Here is a 23,954-nt window from a genome sequence, read left to right as displayed (position 1 = left end):
GATTCCCTGTCCAGCACCCTCTGATCAGGGCAAGAGGGGCTCCAGCCCTGGGCCCTGCATTTTGGAAGGTCTTGCTCAGACACTGCCCCTCCCTGCAAGTGAGGAGTCTTGGGGAACAAAGGGCTATGCCCATTAGGAACCCACATGCCTCCCTTCCAGAGGACACGCTGGGTTCCCAGGACCCTGGGGTTCCCTGTCCAAATGCCCATGCCCAGTTCTGAGGCCTCCTGGACCTCTCCCATTTTCCCTAGTGTGGACCACATGGCCAGTGGGTGCTCCAGCCCTGAAGGCTGGTCAAAGGGCAGCTGCTTGGGGGACCTGGTTAGAGCTCGGCCACGTAGGCTGAGTGCCTGGTATCTGTTTTTCTCTCGGTGCAGGAAAACATGGAGAATGGGGAAAGTAGCTGCCGCATGCCAATGTGAAACTCCGAGGAGTCTAGCCATTCTGATCTGGCCTTCTAGGTCAGCAGGAGGCTCTGCCATCACGTGAGGAGGTATGACATACTTTATCTAGCAGTTTGTTAGCTTGCTTTAAAACTTTTAATATTGAGACATTTGGTTTATGACCCTGCCAGGGAGAGCCTGCTGTCTGGAGAGCATGCTGGTCTCCAGCGTGGGGAGAGAGAGCGCCTCCGGGCTTTGCTGAGGAGGGTCTTGGGAATAAAGAGTGAGTGGGCATCTCCCCGCACAGGTGCTTGGTTTGCTAGACCTAGGGTCATTCTCACATCACCTTTTCAGCTGAGGAAACTGAAAGTCCCAAGGTCACACAGCTGGGAATATACGACCAAATGGCCTTCACCTTCCCCTAAATGATAAGTTTCAAATAACAAAAAAAAAGGGGACAAGCAGAGATGGTTTTGTCTTTCTTCTGGGGGCACCTTCAGCGCCTGCAGGCTTTCCTACCTGTGCACCTGCCCGGCCACTTTGTCCAGCCAGCCCGGGTGTGCAGCGGCTGTGTGGCTTGTGTCTTTCCACCTGGCTGCTGCTACAGTCCAAACCTCCACTGTTGATTTGACTTCCTAGAAACAAGCCTGATTTGGGGGCTCTGGGGGTTTGAATGCAGGAAATATTGGGATGTGGTTTCCCAGAAAATCACACATCCCTTTAGCTTTCCCAGGAAGTGCCGAGTCCTTGCTAAGACCATTTCCTGTGGAGGGAGACACTTGCTCTCCGTGAGTTTCTGTTTAATTGTTTTTGAGAAAATGATCTGCACCGGAGGGAATGAATCTGGACCAGATCTTGACACTGCCCCTGTTAAAAAACTTGTGAATACTGGTCCCATCTTTCCCTCTAATCTCCCCTCTTCCCATCGCCTCTGCTGGTGCCCTGGGCTCCACTTACAGTCCCCTAAGCAACCACTGCATTTTTGCAAATGCTGCTTCCACCTAGGATGGATGCCTTTTCCCTCCTTTCTTCACTCCACCAGCTTTCTCCTTCAGGTGCCAGCTTAGTCCCTGGCTCCTTGGGTCCCTCCCACTTGTCCCCCGGCTGTACCTTTTATGCCTCCTCTGTACTTCCCAAGCTCCAGAGTGTCCTCCTATAAACAGACTCTGTGTACTGTACTGTGGGCTGATTGCTACTTGTCTGTCTCTTGTCATCGCTGGCAAGCAATGTGGGGTAGGGATTACATTTTATTCACCTCTCTGTTCCAGTGTGCAGCTCAGACATGGAGGGCAGAAGGTGCTCAGGAAAGATCTTCTGCATGCAGGAGCCTCCTCTCTCAAAGGGTATTCTCCAATCATGAGCTGATTTGCTATTTACATGCCCGAGGAGGACTGACCTTAGCAGCTATGATGACCTCATTTATCACTGTAAATAAGCACTTGACTAGGGTCTCGGCTGGCACCCCGGGCCCAGCCTCCTGGTCTACTCGTTTCTGGGGATGGGGGCACCTGCCCACGGTCCTGAACTTTCCTCTGCTTGGGTAGGGACAGGGAGCCCCAGCAGCACTTGTTCCAGGATGACCCAGCAAATTGCAAGGTGGCATTTGGCCTTTTTCTCAGCAATTGCCAGACTTTGTCCCAGGGTGAGGAGGAAGCCAATAGAAGAGCTGGGGTGAGGAGATCAAAGACCTTCCCAGAGACTCAGGCAGGGCCCAAACCGAGGGCATTTCCAGGCAGGCACTGGGGCCAGCCCCAGGGACACGCCAACGCGGTGCTGGGGCCAAGGGGAAAGGTTGGTTTCGAAACCACATGTGCGGCAGCCTCACCACTGAGTCATGCTTGTGAGGCCTGCTGGAGACCAAAGACAGGGGCTGCAAGCTCAAAACCACCTGGTTAAAGCTGACTCCATTGATTTCCTGGCCTCCCACTTCCAAACCTTCCTTGAGTGGCTCAACTCCTGGAAGACACACCTGTTTTTCATATTTGCCTGGTGTACCCCACGTCTTTGAGTGACAGCGCCCCAGAGATCCCCTTCTCCACTCTCACTCCGTGTAGTTAAGGTGAGGTTGGATTCTCTCCTCCCTGCCCCCCCAACCCCCCTACCCCCAGCACTAAGGACCCAGGCTCAGTCAAGCAGAATATCTCTCGTGCCCACCGTGGGCTCTAGGATGGGAGCATGATGGAAGAGTGGCCATTGAGGCTCAGTTCTAAGACTTTTGTAAGAAATGCTGGCGGAAGAGCCCCTCTCTTTTCCCATAGGGATTGCTCACTGTGCAAATATGCCAACCTGAGGCAGCTGGAGCCTCCATGTGCACAGTGGAGAATCAGGTCACCCCACAGGAAAGCAGGACCATAACGGGGTACTAGGCAGAGATCCAGCCTCCTGGCCATGCATCTCTGAACTTTTCTGCTGTGTGGACTGATTCTTTTTTGCTTAAGCATGCTTTCGTTTTTATTTCATTTATTTATTTACTTCGAGACAGAGTCTTGCTCTGTTGCCCAGGCTGGAGTGCAGTGGCGTGATCTCAATCTCAGCTCACTGCAACCTCCGCCTCCCCGGTTCAAGAGATTCTTCTGCCTCAGCCTCCTGAGTAGGTGAAACTACAGGCGCGTGCCACCACGCCTAGCTAATTTTTGTATTTTTAGTAGAGATGGGGTTTCACCATATTGGCCAGACTGGTCTCGAACTCCTGACCTTGTGATCCACCCGCCTCAGCTTCCCACAGTGCTGGGATTATAGGTGTGAGCCCCTGCGCCTGGTGAAGCATGCTTTCAAGTGGGGTTTCTGTCAATTGCAAACAGAAGATTTCGGACTAATATTCCCTGGATAATATTTATTCTATCTTCCTCTCCATTCTTACTCTCCATGCCACAGCTTAAGCCTCCTCATCCACTTCCACATCTCCTACCTTAGATGATTGTAACAGACTACCAACACAGAATTACAACGGAATCCCTGCCGTAGATGACTGCTATTTGCATGCATGTTTTATTTGTGACAGTGATCTTACAAAGCAATTTTCACGTCTCACTGATGAAGGCACCAAGCGTCAGGCAGACAAGGGACTTGTGTGCAGCCAGTAAGTAGCAGAGCTAAGACTTGAACTCAGATCGTCTGACTCCAAAAGGCATGCTCTTTCTCCGCAGCTCACTGTCGTGTCTTGCTTCTTTCGACTCTAGGTACTGCCAACAATAAGGCCCAATCGGGATCCTCCCACAACAAGAGCAGATTGTGAGGTAAGAACACTTTGGTCCCTAGGAAACACAGAGCCATGAGTGTGGCCAGACTGTCAAATATCTTAGACTTCACGGACACACTATAAGGGCATAAATTCTAGTTTTGGTTTATCCTTTTCCTCCTGCCCTCATCTGCCCTCCACTCAATTTCCAAGCTCATCTTTAATTTTGTTGCCATGGTCTCATGGGCCAGGCTTGGGTGACATGCCCATTACTGAGCAGTCTCTTAGGTCAGGGGATGCACTGTCCGATGGGGTTGCCTTAGGTCATATGCCCTGCCTGCATCTCGGTCAGTCCCATTCAAGCCAGATGGATGGAAAGTGGGGAAGATGGTTCCCCAGAGGCAAATAAGGTGCTGTTACCAGGAAGGGTGGCCACTCCTTCTCACTCCCTTGCCTAAGACCTCAGCCACCCAAAGCAACAGTCATCTATGTGGTTCTATAGTGTGGCAAGCTCTATGCTGAGCACTGGAAGAACAAAGAGAGATTGGGCACAGACTTCTCCCTGACCCAGGTGATGAGGAGCTCACATCTGAGAGTATGTGACCATGGATGAGCCACCAGAATGCCATGGGATCCAGCTACAGCCAGGGAAGCACAGAGCACCATGGGAGCGATTTGTTGTGCTTGGGGATAGGGAAGGGGACATGGGAGGAGCTGTATTGAGAAGGTAACATGGGTATTTGGCTTCACAGAGTGTGGCAACTTTCATCAGGAAGCGATGGTGGGGGAACAGCATCTCTGGTGGAGGGAAGCAGCAGGTGCAGAGGTGCAGAGGCGTGAGGAATCTGTCACATTCTGGGAAGGGAGTATGGTTGGGCAGCAATGCAAGACAGAGAAAGCAAGGAGGGAAGGAGGGGCCTAGCCTGAGGAATAAAGAATGCTAAGAGTTTGGATACCTTTTTCTGGCCTTTCATCTAAACTTTACTAGCCAGTCCAAGAGAAAGCTGTCACTTCCCCACCCCAAGCTTCCCTCGACAGAAGAAGGATTAATTCAGAACAAGATAAAGAAATGTCTGGGGACCTGAGTGTGAAAAGGAGAGACAGAGTCAGCCTGAAACCTGCAACTTGAGCAAGTGAAGGGGGCTGGAGAGGAGGACAGCAGGCCAAGGAAGGGACAAGTCAGTAGCTGAACCTAGTAAAAACTGCCATGTCTAGCCCTGCACTGGGCCGTGGGGCTACGGATACAATAAGACAGGGCTCCTGGCCCTATGGCTCACAGGCTGCCTGGAGAGGTGCACAAGGACCCAGGCAAAGACAAACGAGTGGGCTGAGTTCAGTGGCAGCAGAAGGCCAAGGGGCTTAGGGAGCACCAGGAGCATCTGCTCCAACACAGGGTCTGGGAAAAGCCTTCCTAGAAGACGGGACATTGGAGCTGGACCTTAAAAAATGAATAGGAGTTTGCTACTTAGACACTGAGGAGCTCTTAATCCCTGTATCCCACCTTGTATTGTGACTGGCCACACTGTACTGCCGGCCTACATCTCTCCTTTCTGCTGAGCTCCATCGGGTGTTCACCACAGCGGCTGGTTCATTGAGTTATCTCCCGTGCCAAAAATGGCAGCTGACACGTAGAAGATGCTCAATTAATGCATGTGGGAGAACAGCCTGTGCAAAGACCCAGCAGAGGGTGCAGACATGGAGCTTGGTACAAGGTGGGTGGAGCGGGTAGTGTCCAGGGCAGGAATGATCTTGTTTGCCCATCTGAGTAGTTTGGATTTTTATCTTCTGAAAGAGGAGGAAGGTGATCAAATTTGCATTCATTCATTTATTTGACAAATACTTATCAAACACCTACTATGTGCCAGGAATTGCATCAGGCCCTACGGATAACATGGGTAGAAGACCAACTCCTTCTCCACATGGAGCCTACATTCTCATGGGAAAATAGAGACCAACTTGTAAGCAATTCAAAAATAATACCTTGTCAGCCAGTGATGAAGTGCTAGGTAGAAAAATAAAGACTGGTAAGAGGCTAAAGTGACGGCGGAAGACAAGGGAGGTTCAGTGGTAGGTGGGGGTGTCTCAGAGAGCATTGTCAGCTGCAGGGAGCAGAAAGCCTGCTCACAGCCACCCAGCATGTAGCAGGTTATTTATATCTTGCAACAGGAAGCCCAAGAGGTAAGCAGTCCCGGGCTGGCTGGAGACTCCATGGTGATGTCAAGAAACGAGGCCCCCCCTTCCTGGTCCACCTCCTCGGCATTATCCCTGATGCTTTAACTCTTTTGTCTTTGGAATGGACAAATGATAATTATACATATTCATGGGCTACATAGTGATGTTTTGATACATATAATATATAGTGAGCAGATCAGGGTAATTAGCATATCCATCATCTCAAACCTTTATCATGTCTTTGTGTTGGGAACATTCAATATCCTCCATCTAACTATTTGAAACTATATACTATATTACGTACTAGCTATAGTCATCTTGCAATGCTAGGGAACACTAGAACTTCATCATCCTATCTAGCCATCTAGTAATTTTGTATCCTTTAACAAATCTCTTTCTATCCTGTCCTTCTCTCTATTTTTTAAGGAAGAGAATGAATCCATGCATGTTATATTTATTTAAAAGTACATAATTGAAAACACTGAAGTTGATATCTTGCTGACATATGAATTTCTTCATCCAGGAATATTCAGGAAAGCCCGATGCTCACAAAAACAACCAGCATGAGCTTTCTGGTGTGAAAAATAGGGGAAAGGGGCCAAAGCCACATCTGGGTGGACGTGATGTGTGATTGGATGGCACCTGATAGGCATATGTGTGTGCGTGTTTGTGTGTTTGTGTGTGCACGCATGCATGCAAGGTGACTGATGCCTATACTACACTAACTCAGTGGAAGCGAGCACTCAAAGCCAGAAATGTCCATGAGAATATAGCTCCCATCTCTACCCAGCTCCCACAGAGAAACTTGGAAACATTTTAGGAAGAGCATCCAGCTTCCTAAATCTCATAGAATGGGAGCCGTGGGACAAGTCAACAGCTGCCAAGACATGGTTCTCGAAAGGATTATCTGGGACAGTGGGGAAGATGGATTTGGGAAGCAAAGTCTATAGGCAGGGACATAAAACAGTCCTGGGAGAGATGGGGAAGCCTGGAGTAGGGCAGGGGATGGGGATGAAGAAGAGGAGGCAGCTTTGAGAACGATGCGGGGAGAATGCTGGAACAGTGACCGCTGAACAAACATAGAAGTGAAGGAGGGCCACGGGGGTGATGGGACCCAAATGCAGCAGCAAGAATTGGCAAGCTGCTTCCAGTCAGCGATAATGTCAGGCTCCCCGTCAGAGAGTGGCTTCTAAGAGGCAAGCCCCAAGAGCTCTCTGAGGGGTCCCTGCAGGGGCCTGCACTTCTTTTGTTGGTGACACCAGCCAGTGATGGAATCCAAAGACTCGGTACTGGGCACTCGTTACTGCCTTGGGAGCTAATGGCACATTTGTTAAAAAATGAAAACACAACGAGCAGCAGCTCTTTGGGGAGTTTGGAGAAAGGCATACCGAAGCAACCTAGGTCGCTGGACACTTGAGTGACTGGGTCGCTGGTTAGTGGAGACCCCGTTAGGAAGTGGTGTAAATCGCTCTAAAAACTTAGGGCTCTGACTCTACCTTAGCAAGAAAGGGAGGTGGATTAGCTCCAGAAAGGTTTCTTTCCCGTGCCTCTCTCTCTCTCTCTCTTTCTTTCCTTCCTTTCTTTCTTTCTTTCTTTCTTTCTTTCTTTCTTTCTTTCTTTCTTTCTTTCTTTCTTTCTTTCTTTCTTTCTTTCTTTCTCTCTCTCTCTCTCTCTCTTCCTTCCTTCCTTCCTTTCTCTCTTTCTTTTTCTTTCTTTCTTTCTCTCTTTCTTTTTCTTTCTTTCTTTCTCTCTCTCTCTCTTTCTTTCTTTCCCTTCCTTTCCTCCTTCCTTTCTCTCTCTCTCTTTCTTTCCTCCCTCTCTCCCTCCCCTCTCCTCCCCTCCCCTGCCCTCCACTCCCCTCCCCTCCCCTCCCCTCCCATTTCTTTCTTTCTTTTTCTTTCTCTCTTTCCTTCTTTCTTTCTTTCTTTTCCTTCCTTCCCTCCCTCCTTCCTTCTTTCTTTCTTTCCTTCTTTTCTTTCCTTCTTTCTTTCTTTTCCTCCCTTCTTTCCTTCCTTTCTTTCTCTCTCTTTCTTTCCTCCCTCCCTCCCTCCCTCCCTTCCCTCCCCTTCCTTCCCTCCCCTTCTCCTTCCTTCCTTCTTCCTTCCTTCCTTCCTTCCTTCCTTCCTTCCTTCCTTCCTTCCTTCCTTCTCTCTCTTTCTTTTTTTAGACAATGTCTTGCTCTGTCATCCAGGCTGAAGTGCAGTGGCATGAACATGGCTAACTGCAGCCTTGACATCCTGGGCTCAAGAGATCCTCCCGCTCCAGCCTCCTGTGTAACCAGAACCATAGACATGCGCCCCTACACCCGGCTAATTTTTTTATTTTTTTGCGGCGACAGAGTCTTGCTTTGTTGCCCAGGCTGGTCTTGAACTCCTTGGCTCAAACGATACTCCCGCCTTAACCTCTCAGATTGCTGAGATTACAGGCATGAACCTTTGTGCCTCACTGCATTTATTTTTCTTTAATGTAGCTAGTTAAACTGGTTTCAGTTGATCAAATATCCGCCTTTCCTGGGCCAGGCACTGTTCTCAGTCCTGGGGAACAAAACAGGCAAAAATCTTTCCTCTCACAGAATTTAGATTTCTAGTAGGAGGAGACACCCCAAATCAAAAATAAACACTGTAGTCTATTTATAGTATGCTGGTTCCTTTTGTTTTTCTATGTTAAGCAGGGCTGTTAGAACATATTAGAGCTAAATGTTGTGCACATACATTCTTTATTACATAATAAAGGATGTAATAAATAAGAATTTACATTTATAAATTATTCGACTTGTTTCTTCTTTAACCACAAAATCAAAAGGAGATTTGGCCTATGACACATGCCAGTTAATCAGTAATAGGCAACGTTTTGGGTGTCTGTTGCTTCTGTATTTTTAATTCAAGCATTTGAGAGAATTCAAGATGAAAGCATTGAGGGCTCAGAAGTGAAATGTCCGAAGATCAGTCCATTGGCAAACAAGACCCAGGGATCTCAATTCATAGACTCAGGTGGTACACATCCTCCACCATATGCCTGAAACTGTCTGTTCTATGCTCCAGACAAAGCTGGTTGCTGTGGGTGCACACGCATACGTCTCATGGAAAAGTTATCATGAAGTGCACAGCTCTCCGTAGGTGACAAAGCATTTGTGCCTTTGTTATCTGAGGCCACACTCCACATAAGGTTGCCAGATTTAACAAATACAATCATGAGACACACAGTTAAATGTGAGCAGTATTTGAGACATGCTTGTACTGAAAAAAATCATCATTTATCTGACATTCAAATGGAACTGGACTTTCTGTGTTTTGTCCGGCAACCCTAATTCTACAACTCTCAGAAGTAGACAATATTAGCGTCCCCAATTGATCACTGAGGCTGAGAAAGTAAATTGCCTAAAGTCAATAATGGATCAAAGGGTGAAAGAACTGGGCCTTCGCCCTTTCACTGGTTGCTGGGAGAATGATCACTCCCGGATCTCATCTTCAGGCATCAGATGCGCTGGGGCCAACTGTGGGGATCTCAGGGCAAGGAGGGAGGGGGACTTTTTCAGGGAGGGCAGCCATGGAGAGACCGGCCACCATGAGTTGTGGACCACAAAGTCTTCATCACAGAGGTCAGGGACGGGGAGACGTCGATGCTTTGTTGCAACTTAGTTTTGGTTTGCTTACTGTACCAGGGCCTGGGCACCCCAGCCAACAAGGCTGGAAATGCAGGAAGCCATCTGGAGCCATGTGCTGAGTCACAGGGCCCAGAGAAAAACAAGAACATCGTGACGCCAGAGCAGGGGTGGGGAGAAATCTCCCTCGAGATCTCCGTGGGCACCGGCAATAGAAACTGCTCCCTTTGAAGCATCTATTAGAAGATCCAAGTCTCTAACAGATCACCATGAGATTTCAGTTCAGCTCCTATTAAGCACCAGCTGAACCCATGTGAGAATGTCAGGGAATCAGGTGGTGAAGGGGCAACCGTTTTAATTTAATTTTATTTATTTGAACAGAGTAAACCTCTGTTCAATCCTGACTCATCTTCTTTCTTCTCTTACTACCCATTTGCCCTTGAGCAGTTCACTTAAACTTCCTGACCCCGTTTCCTCTTCAGTAATAATAATTCTTGTCTCATTGAGATAGTGTGAGGGCTTAAAGGGAATTACATTTTTCAAAAGCATCTTGCACAGATCTGGCACCGTCAGTGGTAGGTCTTCTTAGCATAGGGATATAAAAAGATCTTTCTGTGAGGTTGGTGTGGGGATTAAATTGGATGACATATCTTTACTTTCAAGCAAGCTCTGGACTGAGCTCTTAGTAAGGTTTCAGCTAAGGAGAGAGATTTCTTTCTTCTTCTCTAGATACTGGGGTAACTGGTTCTGGTCCCCCAGGGTTCTAGTTAGTATAACTAAATACATACACGCACAATGAGTGTTTACACAACATCCGCTCATTCCATTCCGCAAATATTTCTTTTAGCATTGTACACATTACTGGCTCAGTCTCTGTAGAGGTCTAGAAAAACAAAATTAGGACGAATATCTCCATTTTGTTGCTTTCTTTTAAAGATGGAGTTTCGCTCTGTCGCCCAGGCTGGAGTGCAGTGGCACCATCTCGGCTCACTGCAACCTCTGCCTTTCGGGTTCAAGCAATTCTCCTGCCTCAGCCTCCCAAATAGCTGGGACCACAGAGGCACACCACCATGCATGGCTAATTTTTTTGTATTTTAGTAGAGACGAGATTTCACCGTGTTGCCAAAGCTAATCTCGAACTCCTGAGCTTAGGCAATCTGCCCGCCTCAGCCTCCCAAAGTGCTGGGATTGCAGGCGTGAGCCACCGCGCCCGGCATGCTGCTGATTTTTTAATAATCGTTCTGTGGGAGGCCCTACGCTAAGTACTTTGCATGCATTGAATGCTTGGAGTAATCTTTTCAAATTCGTGCTATAGTAACCCCCATTTTATAGATGGAGAAACTGAGGCTCAGAAGCGTTGACTGTGCTGCCCAAATGCACAGAGCTAGTGGGTGGCAGAGTCGAGACTCAATCCCAGCCCTGATTCTCTCAAAGGTTCTGACAGTCACACTATGCATGAGCTCCCAGAGAGAGAAAAACACTCAGCTGAAAATTTAGAGTTACTCACGCACGAAGGTATATAAACAGCACAAAGTGGTGAGACGGTCAAATGCTGATGGAGAGGCTGGTAATAATAGTTACGGGCAGTTCTGGGCTGGGAGAGGATCCCTGAGACCTGTACCATGAAAAGGGGCTTTCTAGAAGGTGAAAATGAAGTTGGGGAGGAAAGCTAGACCTTGAAAAATGATGTGGAGCAGGTCACAAAGCAAAGGCACGTAGAGCAGAGGCCCATCTGGCTTGGCCAAATATGGGCCGAGCTCAGTGGAGGTCAGGTGACCAAGGCAAGGTGGGCTTTGGAGAGCAAAAGGAGGAGGGTTGAGCTGGCACAGTCTGGCTGGCTGGTGTTAGCTTCTAGAATGATAAGCTCCTCAGCCTGGCCGGAGTGACTTCTAGCTTCGGAACATCACTGCTTAGGGGATTCCTGTGTATCACACATTGGGCCTGACAGCAGAGCTGAGAGTTGTTCCTGTTATTGGAAAGGGAGGAAGTCTCTGCAGAGTAAGTGGGCATGGTCTGTCTTGCCGGAGGGCCTCAACCTTTACTCTCCTGGGTAAGAGGAGAATGATATTTCCATGGTCTTCAGAGCATTCCACTAAGAAGCCCACAAGCTAAGGGTCATTACAGCAAACTCAGAAATGATACAACCTTTCTGCAGACCATGGTAATATATATAAAGAGGATTAAAACGATGTGACCCTTTGATCCCACAATTTTACTGCTAGGAATTAATCCGAGGGAAATGGTCATGGGACATCTCTCATGAGAGATGAGACAATGTGTGTATGGACAGAGATGGTCACTGTAGAATGTAATATTAACTTACAAACCCAAGAATCAGAAATGTCCCACCTAGTCAGTAATGGGGGCTTAGTTAAAAAAATTACGATCCACGCCGGACACGGTGGCTCATGGCTGTAATCCCAGCACTTTCAGAGGCTGCGGGGGGCAGATCACCTGAGGTCAGGAGTTCGAGACCAGTCTGGCCAACATGGTGAAACTCCATCTCTACTAAAAATACAAAAATTAGCCTGGCATTATGGTGTATGCCTGTAATCCCAGCTACTCGGGAGGCTGAGGCACAAGAATCGCTTGAACCTGGGAGGTGGAGGTTGCAGCAAGCAGAGATCACACTGCTGCACTCCAGCCTGGGCGACAGAGTGAGATTCAGCCTCAAAAAAATAGAAAAAAAAACAAATTGTGATCCACCCATACAAGGGAATGCTACACTTGCATTCAAAGTCAAGGTGGTCACATCATAGTAAGGGAAAAATCAGTTATATAAACATTAAATATAGTATGATCCCAGCTCACAAGTATATTAATCCAATTCATTCACTTATTAACTATGTAATGAAGATGTTCTATAAGCTAAGCACCATTCTGGGTAATGGGGATACGGAGAGGAACAAGTTCAGGGTGGGAAGTTGTCTGGAGGAAGACAGGCAATAAACATACAGACTTAAGAACACACAAGATAATTTCTGAGCATGGCACACAATGCCATGAAGAAAGGCATGTAAGATGGACTAGTTTAGTGTGCATGAAGATGGAAGGACTATCCAAGGAGGTGACATTTCGGCCATGACTTGCACATTGAAAAAAAAAAAATCCAGTCATGATTTCCAGAGTCATGAAATCCAAAGCATTTCAGGCAAAGAGGCAAAGGCCTAGAGGGGCAAAGCCATTGGTGTATTAGGAGGGGAAAACGAAAGAGAAATAATGTGTGAGTACAGAGAAAAGAGGTAGGAGAGGCAAGCGGGGCCAAATCACACAGAGACTGAAAGTCAAGGTGAAGTGTTGATAAGGAGTTTGGATTTCCTTCCAAGTGCTGTGGAAAGCTACTGGATTCTAAGTAGGCAATCATTATACAGCTGACCCTCAAACAACACAGGTTTGAACTGTACAGGTCCACTTATAAGTGACTTTTCTTCCACCTCTGCCACCCCTGAGAGAGCAGGACCAACCCCTCCTTTTCTTCCTCCTCAGCCTACTCAAGATGATGATGACAAGGGTGAAGACCTTTATGATGAGCCACTTCTGTGTAATGAACATAAATATACTCTCTCTTCCTTATGATTTTCTCAATAACATTTTCTCTAGCTTCCTTTATTGTAAGAATACCATATACAATACATATAACATACAAAATATGTTAATTGACTGTTTATGTTCTCAGTAAGGCTTGCAGTCAACAGTAGGCTACTTGCAGTTAAGTTTTTGGGGAGTCAAAAGTTGTATGCAGATTTTCAACTGTGAGGGGGGTCAACATGCCAACTTCCATATTGTTCAGGGGTCAACTGCCTTTAACTTTATGTATCCAGAAGGAAATACACCAACAGGTTACTAGAGATTATTAACAAGCAGTGGGGCAATAAACCATGTTTAGAAATCTGCGTGCTATTCTGTAACTCTTGAACTTTTGTAATTGGAAACAAACAGTAATTTCTATTTTTAGAGGACTCATCAGAGAGCAACATGGACAGATGACGACCATCACCTGGAGCTCCAGTTTGAAGAGGCTTTTCCCTGCGCAGTCTCCTTTGATTTTCACAATAACCCTGTGAGTGAAGCCAGACCACTGTAATTAAGACCTCCATTTTGGAGGTGAGGAAATCGAGGCTGGGAGCTGCAAAGAGGCTGAGGCAGGAAATGACAAAACTGGGACAGGAATCAAGGTTCCACAGCACTGGTCCAAGCTTCCTGATTTTGTGGCCCAGCCAGGCTGATGGCTGAGTCTGCATCAGATTCACCCAGAGACCCCAGGGTCCCTAACAAGAAGTCCACAGGGTTACTCTCCTGCTTGGGGGAGGGCAGGGATGGACCTAGAGCCCCCAGCTGCAGATGACTGGAACAAAAAGAAGGGTCTTTCCCACATAGTAGATGCTCAACAAACATTTGTTGAATTAATGCAATAGCTTGCTTTCGGGGGAAATGCTACCTTTGGAAGGATGGTTTTGCTAACTTTACCATTTAGTAGCTGTGCATCCTCCTCTGTCAGTCCCCTCCACAAAGTTGGAGTGTAGGCTCTGGGGCCAGAATGTCTGGGTTTGAATCTGCCTCGACCACTAGCTGTGACCTACCCTTTCCACCTCAGTTTTCTGATCTGTAAAGTGGGAGTAATCATGATGGCCTCCTCGGGTTGCTGTTTGGACTAAATGAATGAATGAGCACTTTGAAGAGGTGTTGGCATATACCGTGTGCTCCATAAGCATCAGAGGCTACTAGCATTAGCACGATAGGGCTGTTGAAAGGGTGAGGTGAGGTTTTTGGCAGCACAGGCAGAGCTGAGCGGGGTCTCGATAGGTGGTGGCTGCTGCGGCTGCCCTTCTACCCCCATGACTCCCCTTGCCGGTGCCTCAGTGGTTATTCAGAGGAAACATACAGAAATGCACTGCACATCATTTTTTAGAGAAGGGACACCCCTGTTCACCAGCGGGGTCCTTTGCCAAGTCAAATCATAGATCTGCACTCTCTCATCTCAGGAGGTTTCTGTCTGTTCAAGGTCACGTGAAGAATTTCCTGGCACTTTCCAGCGTCTCTGACTCTAATTCATTTAAAGAGCCACCTTTTAAATTTCAGGCTTGACATTTGCTTAATAACATGTGCGGAGCCTGCTCTGGTGAGTGGCCCCAGGGTCACCACCCCATCCTTCTGTCCTCCACTCCTGTTTTCAAACTTCAACGGTTTAAGGTCCACCGATAATTTTGCTATTGCTATACCATGTGGTCTAGTCTCTCCCTCATTATTTTTCCTTAACTTGTCTCCCATTTAAAACTTAAAATACATTTCTTCAAAAGGAAAACTTACTACCATAGATGGAAAGCCAATCCCACCTGCTACAAATAGAAGCTATCCATAAAAAGACAGACCATGAAAACAAAACGATATTATGAAATTCTAGAATATTTCATTCTAGAGGAATAGGGTTGCCTGTGGAAGACTCTGGGCTTGAGGCCTGTTTGATTCCCATTTGAAAGGGAGATTTGGAGAGGTGTTAAAGTTTGAGGGAGGTGTTAAAGACCTATTAGTACCAAAGTGAGATTTTCTTCTTGGTGTAATGAGAAGGATTGAAAGAGAATTTTCACAGGAGAAAAACTCTCTTACCACACGGTGAAATCTATTTGTTTCCCTGTCTTTTCACTTTCTCCTACTCCCCAGGGGCAAGGGGCTCCCTATTACATGATTCAGTTCTTTATTGAGAAGAGTTAAAGAGAGAGCAGTCCAGCCCCCGCTTCTTGCTTATTATATCATGCAAATAAGATTCTTTCCCTGCTTTGCAACGAGGGAGCTGAATTAGAGAGATGTTCTTCTCAGAGGATCTCCAGGCCCTGAAAGTCTGTGAGGCCCCATCCAAAAGTTCATTTGGCTGCTGTCTTGGTCCATCCAGGCTGCCATAACATAGCACCATAGACTGGGTGGCTTGTAAACTACAGAAATGTATTCCTCGCAGTTTTGGAAGCTGGAAGTTGAAGATCAGGCACTGGTAGTTCGGAATCCGACGAGGGCCCACTTTCTGGTTCACAGACAGCTCCTCCTTGCTGTGCCCTCACATGGCAGAAGAGGCCAGGCTGCTCTCTGGGGTCTCTTTCTAAGGGCACTAACCTCATCAACGGGGCTCCACCCTCATGACCTAATCCCCTCCCAAAGGTCTCCCTGCTAATACCATCGCCTGGGGGTTAGCTAAGACTGGGTTAGGGGCAGGCAGACAAAAACACTGTCTATAGCAGCTGCACATACACATGTTCTCACCTGCTAAGCAACAGAGTTGAAACCTATCAAGGGGATGGCCCCGTTGCATGGGTTGTGTAGCTAAATCTTCCTAAGGAGTAAAGATGTAGGATCCATCACATACCCACAAATAAATTCACGTTTCCTGGGGGTGGATTTTCTGCTTGTTGAACTAGCAGATGGCTGTGCTTGAGATGAAAAAGGAAGTTGCTAAACCCTTCTCTCTGCCCAGTGCAGAATTTGGAAAGAAACAACCAAATAACTTGCTAACTTCAGGTTCTGTCCCCTGTTTCAGTAGCCCCACGGATTCCTCCTGCAGTGGTTTCCTTATCAGAGTCTCTGGGAGGAGCTGCCAATGCATCATTCCTAAATTATTCTGTTTTCGCATCTCCTCCCTTCTCCAAAGTCAGAGGGGACCTGCCTCACCTGGGTGCTGCACGCAGATTTCTTAGCCTGATGCTCAAGACCTCATGCAACACAATTTCAACCTACAATCCTATGGCAGTCCTGGCTGTTGGGATTTCCTTCCTTGAGTCCTCTGCTTCTGACAAGCTGGTTACCTGGCACACAGCAGGCATGAAGAAATGTTTTTGCATGAAAGAATACGCCTTCTGTTGTGCTGCAGTTTGCCTCCGTTCATCTCAACATATATTCCTTGAGTGACTGGGACAACTGGTGCTTGAAGACTTCCCGTATGCCAGACACTGGAAGGGAACAGACACTGTTCCAGTTTGCCCTGGACTTTCCTGATTTTAGCCCTGGAAGTCATGTCTCAGGAATCCCCCACCCCACCCCAGGTAAATTGGGACAGTTGGCCATCCTAATAAATTGGGCTCCATGCATTCTATTTTCCTGGGACTTCCAACATAGTGAGAGTAGATGACATTAAACAAATTACCCCACAAAGAAATGCATAATTACAAACCATGGCAGGTGCAAAGGAGAAGTCAACCCTGAGCTGGGCACTGTGGAAATGAAGAGAAAAAGACACAGTCAGGCCTTGGTGAAGCACCCTGCTTGTAACCAGGAGAGAGGGGGACACACAGCTTATTTATTGTGAAGTGATGAGCACAGTGAATTAGAAACCTCCACTCTCTTGTCCCTGTTCACATTATGCTGTTTCTATTTTAACTGGGGTTTCAAACATTAGAAACCCACTCTGGTGAATTAAATAGAGGGGTATTGAAAGGGATTTGGAAGGAAAAGCTGAAAAAATAGGCCTAGAAAGAGAGAGAAACAATTGCATCTTAGGGAGTTGAGATAGTCAAAAAATAATGCCAGAACAAAAGAACATGCTTTGTTCCACTTCCATTAGAAAAATTGACTCTAGCTGTTCAATGCCCTTGGGTTTCTCTGGCCAATATCCTGATTCCAGGAAGAAAGTATATGACGGCCAAGCTTGGGTCTCATGCCAGCCCCTTGGCCAGTCTAACGGAGCACCATGATTAGAAATTCCACCAAAACCGTGCGCAGCTGGGCATGGGGACGCGCAGTTGCTATGGGCAATGGAGGGGCAGGTGCTGGGAAGGTGACGGCCACAGCTGCCTGCTCTCTCCTCTTCAAAAAGGGGCCCAGACATTGCCTTCTCCAGGGTCTCTTACACCGTGGTCACTGCCCTTGGAGTGCTTCTCTGCTTGCTTTTAGTCCAGAATATTCTGTTACCATGGATAGCACGAGGCTGACAGCTGTTGTGTCTTACCCAGCCACCCCGACTATTATCACCTTGGAGCATGTGCTGAGTCCTCGGGCACAGCTAGTACAAGGCCTGGCACAGCCAAGAGACTCCATGAATTTTGCTGAGCACTTTCTGGAGAGTTTTACAGAGCACGTGGCCATGATGATCCTGCCATCCTTCCTGGCCCATTGCCCTCCAGCCAAACTGACCTTCTTCCTGGATCTCAAACACTTTGAGCAACTTTGCAGCCCTCCTGGCTATTCCTTCATCCCATGTTGCTGCTTTGCCGGTCTTGTGACTCTGGGGTTCTCAAGTGGGGGTGGTTTTGCCCTCCAGGGGAACACTTGGCAATGTCTGGGGACATTTTTTGGTTGTCACCCTGGAAAATGGGACGCTACTGGCATCTCGTGGGTAAAGGCCAGGGATGCTGCTAAACATCCTATAATGCACAGGACAATCCCCCAACAAAGAGTTATGGGATCCACAGCATCCACAGTGCCAAGGTCGGGAAAGCCTGCAGCAAGGCGCAATCCCCTCAGCCCAGAGACCCTCCCGTTCAGGAAGGCCTCCCTGAGCATCACCCGTTTCTTTCTCTCATGGCCCCCACTGTATTTCCTTCGTGACACCTTGTCACAGCCTAAAATGATCCTGCCTGCTTGTTCAGTTGCTGGCTTGGTGCCTGTCTTGTGGACTAGATCGGTCTGATGAGAGCGACCCCCATGGGCCTTGCTCGTGGGGAACTCCCCTGCATGGAGAGTAGCACATGGCATACAGCAGGCTGCTCAGTAAAAATGTGTTGCAAGAATGTTGAATAAAGAAATATGACCTCAAGTTTTCTTTTACTTTACTTTTTTATTTTTTGAGACAGGGTCTCACCATCAACCAGGCTGGAATACAGCAGTGCAATCATAGCTCACTTCCGCCTCAACCTCCTGGGCTCAAGCGATTTTCCTATCTCAGCCTCCTGAGTAGTTGGGACTACAGGTGTACACTAACATGCCTGGCTAATTTAAAAAAAAAATCATTTGTAGAGACAGGGTCTCTGAGTCTTTCTATCTTGCCCAGGCTGGTCTTGAACTCATGGGCTCAAGCAATCCTCCCATCTCGGCCTCCCAAAGTGCTGGAATTACAGGCATGAGCCATTGTGCCCAGCCTCAACTTTTCAAAAATCAGTGGTCAGAGAGCTTGGCTGTGAAGTCCAGCTTCTTTCAGGCTGGCTGTCTTCACGTGTCTGTGTTTATTTCCGCAGCCTGTTCACATTCAGTCTTTGTTGTCGGCTGACTGTGTGGGCCTTTGGCCAATTTCTGAAGCCTCCCAGGCCTCAGTCTCTGTATCTCTAAAGTGGGGGCATTATGGTCAGCCCCTTCATCACAGAGATGTAGTTAGAAGTAAATAGACGAATCTACAGCACTTAAGAAAGTGCCTGACTCAGAAAGGTCTCTGTAAACGTCATCTCTCAGCAGCAGCATCATGTTTTGGCTGGGGCAGGCAGTGGGGACGACAGAACGAGCTCTGGGGCCCTACCAGAAGATTAGGGGATTAATGCAGCTTGCAAGGCCAAAGCTGTCCCCATTTGGTTTTGCCAGCTCTTGTTCCATCCATGAAATAAACCGGATGAAGCCTTTATCCAGCCCTTGTTTTGAGAAGGAGGCAAGCAGAGAGCGTGGATTTAATGTGGCAGATGGTGCTGTTCTTGAATTATGAAACCAAAGGCGGAAATTAAAGTGCTCCATTGCAACAGATATGGGCCAGCCGGGGTAGAGGGCAGGAGGTGGGGCAGAAAGAAGGGCAGGAAGGAGGTGCTGTATCAACCGGGCAATGGCTATTTTCAAGGGCAGCTGGAGTCCTAAGATAATAGAATTCTGTAGCCCCAGATAATTTTAGAATCTTCATCTTACATAGGCAAATGAGGCTCAGAGAGGGAGAGTGACTGTGAAGGTCACACAGCTGGTTAGTGGCAGAGCAACTCACTCGTCCTGATTCCTCCAACAGTATTATTTTTTGCTACCCCAAGCCAAGGCCAGTGGTAGACCCTGTCCCAGGGCTTCCTGATTTGGGGCAGCTCTGCCTTACAGAGGACTTCTCTGGACGGGCACCCAGTGTCCAGAGAGAACCCAGGGTCAGGCAGCACAACCCCAGGGTCCTCTCTGCAGCTGCTCTCCTCCTAGCACACAAGGAGATACCAGCCACCGTCCCGGAGCCGTTCGGCCTCGGTCTGAAACCCAGCAACCGCAGCTAAGATTTTTACTCCCCTGCAACGTCAGTTTCCTTATCCGTAAAAACTGGAAAAATAATAGGCTCTTCCTTATGGAGTTGCTGTGAGAATTTGATAAGCCTTCATCACATAAAGTTTTCGGTCCTCAGCTTGGCACATAGTAAATGTTCAATAAACTGTTAGTTCTCTTTGCAGCCCAGAATCGACTTCAGAGTCTAACGGCCCCCTAGGCTGTGAGCCCCTCAAGGCAGCTTGTATGGTACAGCTTTTGTTCTCTGTGCCTTGTACAGCACCTGCCGCCTGCTAGGGGCTCGGGAAATGTCGGTGGCCAATGCCAGGTCCCTTCGAGGACACCCATTTCTCAGGCATGAGAATGGGCACCGTGGAGCACCGGGAAATGCTGCCAGCGGTGCATGTGACTCTGTCACTCGTTTAGACTTTAATCCTAAACGGATAAAGCAACCTTTCTGTCCAACGGTGAACCAGCCTCGTGACGAGGGCTGTTTGTTTTCCCAGCCTTTCTCTGTAGCAAGGAGCCTTTCCCCAACGACACCGTAGGCTATTTGCATTTAAATTGGTTTTCTCTCATTATAGAAATCTCTCAGGTCAGCTGGAGTTTCCATTTTCCTCCCAGTCAGTTTGGAGCCTCCATTTCTCGCTCGAGGGTCCCTCGTGCTTTCCTCCCTCTCCCTGGCAGTGAGATGTGATCACGTATTCTCACTGTGGAGACCAGATATCCTGAGAAAGGCGTCTGCATCCCATACGAACCTGGAGTGTGTCTCACAGGAGAAGGGGGAGGGAGGCAGGCGGGGAACGGAGTATCCTGGCCCCTGCAGTTGCAGGAGGAGACCCCGTGGTCCTTCGGCTTCAGGATTTAGGACTCATTTTCTCATTTATTCCAGAAACATCTGCGAAGCATACTGCTGGGTGCTTGGAATGCAGAGATAAGTAAAACACACTTGCTGCCTTCCAGGAGCTCCCTGTCTAGTGGAGGAGAGAGAAAAGCAAAATTTACAATATGTATAATATGTTCAAATGATTGCTTTAATATGGGTCAGAATATATTCCAGCCAGACTAGAGGCTTTCAGATAATGTTTACCATAAACTAGAGTCTCTCTCTCTCCCCCCCACTCTGTCTCTCTCTCCCCTGCTTTCTCTCTCTCTCTCCCCTCTCTCCCGTCTCTCCCGTCTCTCTCTCCCCCATTTTCTCTTTCTCTCTCCCCCCTCTCTCTCCCCTCTCTCTCTCCCCTCTCTCTCTCTTCCCTCTCTCTCACTCTCACACACACACGTATCACTGTACATACATACACACACACACACACGTGTGCATACATACTAGTTAACATGGTTATAGCATTGCCTATGTAAACAGGTAGTCTTGTAAGATACATATATATATTTATATGCACACACATACATACACACACATTCACATATGTATGATATAAATTATATGTTTATATATGTTAATGTAATATACATTTTTCACTTAATCTTCATGAGAAACCATGAGGAAAGTACTGTTATTATCATTGTTTTACAGATGAGGAACTGGAGACACAGAGAGATTAAGTCACTTACCTTAGCAAGGTCATTGCTAATATTAGGTTAGGGCAAATGTCATGATGGTTTTTGCCTTACTTTTTAAAACGGCTAAAACCGCCATTACTTTAGCACCACCCGATAACTATAGAGCCAGACTGGAACCCAGGCAGTCTGGCTTTAGAGCCAGTGTTCTTCATCCTATGCTGGAACCACACAATAAAGAGTGATGTGTTCTTGCATTTTCTCATCTAGTTCATCTTTCAAAAGGTGCTGGCCAAGATCCATTACCCCAATTTTCTGACCCGTTTATGGGCTGTGAGCCATGGTTTGTGGAAACTGAAGTGAACCCTGGAAGGAGTGCTCAAGTCCTCCCAGAGAATCAGGAAGGGTGTCACAGGGAGGAGACACTTGTGTTGGGACTTGAAGGATGACTTGGAATTTGGCAGATGAAGAAGAAGAAGGGCAGAATAATTCATGAAGAACAACCATATACCAATCCGCAAAGTATGAGCAAGCATGGAGGCCTAGGGTCCAGGGCTCCCCCATTGTAGAGCGGTGCTCAGGTGTGGTGGAGGCTGAGCAGGTGGTGACACATGAGGCTGGCAAAGACCAGATCACAACAGGCCTTGAATGTCACACACAAAAGCACGGGCTTTTCCTGAGGGCAGTGGGTGTGAAGGAATTTGAGCAGGAGAGGGACATCCAGACAGGGAGACACTCAAGGCTGGGAAACAGGGTAATCAATAAACCTGGCCAATGGGTGCAAAGTCTGTCATTCACTGGGCATAATCGACAGGGTCATGGGGTTTCTGCCCAGCACACCAGTGGGTGACGTGGAGCTTCATCTGCCCAGAGGGTTGTCTCTGTCTCATTCACCCACAGACACCTTACAGGATGGTGGTGGCCCTGACATGTACTAGTCAGTGGGAGTTGGGACAGGGCTGAACGGGGTAGTGGCATTTGAGGAAGCGATGGGAGATTAGTTGCATGAGATAGAACGAGGCAAAGTAACCTGGTGGCCAACCAGTGTCAGGGCTGAGGGAGAGCAAAGCGGTGGGAATCGTGCTCGGGTTTCTGTCTCGCTCAACCAAATAAACCCTTAATCCTTTACTTTTACACAAGGGGTTGGCAAACTTTTTCTGTAAAGAGCCAGATGGAAAATACTTTATGCTTTTCAAGCTCTATGGTCTCTGTCATAGCAACTCCACACTGCCATTTTACTGCTAAAGCAGCCAGAGACAACACATAAATGAACTGTGTTCTAATAAAACTTTATTTGACAAAACAGGCAAGGGGCCAGATTGGGCCCTAGAACTGTCATTTGTTGATCCCTGTACTATACCATGAGGTAAGAAAAGTGCCAAGTAGACTGCCAACTGGGTGTGCCAGGTTGCTATTAGGTGAGAGAAAAGCAAGAACACTTCTCAGACAGAGAGGGACTATCTTTCTCTCCTTGAGGATGCTTACATGATCATAAAAAGATCCACCTGAAATTGCAGGGCAATTTCAACATCTAGCCCTAGGAAACTGGCTCTGGGAGGATGGAGAAAGGGTGTCTAGTCAGACGCTCAATCTCTGTTACAGTCAGAGTGGAGGTCCTGGTCTGATACTACCATTGGGTACAAATGCAACACAATAGTAACGCTAGCTAAACTTCATTAAATATTCTTTCTACACCAGGAACTGATCTCATTTAATTCCAACAAAAACCCAGCAGGGCAAGTAGGTACTATTACACACCCCCATTTTACAGATGAGTAGACTGAGGCACAAAGAGGTTCAATATCTCACCCACATCATAGGGCTAGCAAGTGGCAGAACTGAGGCTTGCAACTCAGGCAGTCCAATCCCAGAGCCTGAGTTACCGACCACTCTCCAAAACGGAGGCTGTCAAGCCACATGGATGCCCACTGCCATCACGGCAAACCCACATGCTAGCCCTGACACTCAGGCTGAAGCTACTCAAGGACTTGAGAATCTTTTGTCCTCTGGCCTGCGTGGTGCAGTTGTTGCAAACAAGCGGATGCAGGGAGACAGACCCATCTGCTTCAAAACCAACATCAGCAGCCACAGAGGCGGCACAGCTCTCTGAAATATCTTCTATTAACCCAAATGGTTGTCAGAATGAGTTCAGATGAACTGAATATATTTCTATGTGAAGGTATTGCTGCAGGGGGTGGGGGCAGAAAAATGAATGATCTTGGTCTGCTTGCTCTGCAAACATCCACCGAGGACTGCTGGATACCCTGTCCCTGACCTCCTGGAGGGCACCCTCTGGGAGGGAGCCAGGCACAGAAGCAGATGGTTCAAATGCCCTGGACGTCATGCACGGTGGGGTGAATCCAGGGTGCAGTGGGGACACAGAGCAGGGACGTCTGCCTTAGCCTGGGCACAGGAACCTGGAGCCAAGCCCAGACTGGCTGAAGGGTCGAGTGGCAGCCAAGGATATTCCAGGCAGAGGGAACAGCATCTTCAAAGACAAGGGGGATTGGAGGTTTTGCTGAAGGTGAAGAATATCATGTAGAAAGGATCTAGTTGGAGACACTGGGGACAGGTACTAGGGAATCTGCCACCCGGCCAGCTGGCCTGGACCACTCTGGGCTAGAGGCCACCTTGTTCTCAGCTCCTCTCTGCAACTAGAACAGCCTCTGAGTTCTAGATGAAACGCAAGGTGCTTGCCAAGAATGTGGTAATGCCAAGAACACTGTGCTGAGGTTGCATCTTGAAATAGTAAAAGCAAGTGATAGTAAATCACTTCTGTCACACTCTGCATTCATGATGCCCTGCGTTTGCAGAGGTTTAATTTGCTACATTCACTGCGAGTGTGAAAGTTGGCAGACATTCATATTGCCATCAGCCCCTCTGTGGTATTAAAATTGTTAACAGCTCCCGTTTTAAGGGCCCTCACATTGGCCAGCACATTGGCTCAGTGCTTTATATATTATACTGTCCTATT

The 23,954-nt window shown here is 47.8% G+C and overlaps 1 protein-coding gene across 4 annotated transcripts; it reads left to right on the top strand.

The window, feature by feature from the left end:
• The first annotated feature begins 197 nt into the window (after positions 1 to 197).
• On the top strand, positions 198 to 18,068 carry LOC103885594. 4 transcript variants are annotated; one of them, XM_017960140.3, is made up of 5 exons: positions 198 to 493; positions 3,258 to 3,462; positions 3,563 to 3,619; positions 13,290 to 13,394; positions 15,858 to 18,068. In XM_017960140.3, the coding sequence occupies exon 5, from the start codon at positions 17,004 to 17,006 to the stop codon at positions 17,940 to 17,942; it is 939 nt and encodes a 312-aa protein (XP_017815629.1). In that variant the 5' UTR covers positions 198 to 493; positions 3,258 to 3,462; positions 3,563 to 3,619; positions 13,290 to 13,394; positions 15,858 to 17,003; the 3' UTR covers positions 17,943 to 18,068. The 4 variants fall into 4 exon arrangements, with proteins under 4 accessions (XP_017815629.1, XP_017815631.1, XP_017815630.1 ...); XM_017960142.3 differs by lacking the exon at positions 3,258 to 3,462 and having other exon boundaries at positions 15,973 to 18,068; XM_017960141.3 differs by lacking the exon at positions 3,258 to 3,462 and having other exon boundaries at positions 15,969 to 18,068.
• The last annotated feature ends 5,886 nt before the right edge of the window (positions 18,069 to 23,954 follow it).

This window comes from Papio anubis, chromosome 5 (genome assembly GCF_008728515.1).
Source record: "Papio anubis isolate 15944 chromosome 5, Panubis1.0, whole genome shotgun sequence".
Lineage (NCBI taxonomy): Eukaryota > Metazoa > Chordata > Mammalia > Primates > Cercopithecidae > Papio > Papio anubis.
This window is presented reverse-complemented; position numbering and strand designations above follow the sequence as displayed.

Excerpts from the sequence above, each read along its gene's own strand:
- LOC103885594 (XM_017960142.3), top strand. The coding sequence starts at position 17,004 with ATGATTAGAAATTCCACCAAAACCGTGCGCAGCTGGGCATGGGGACGC.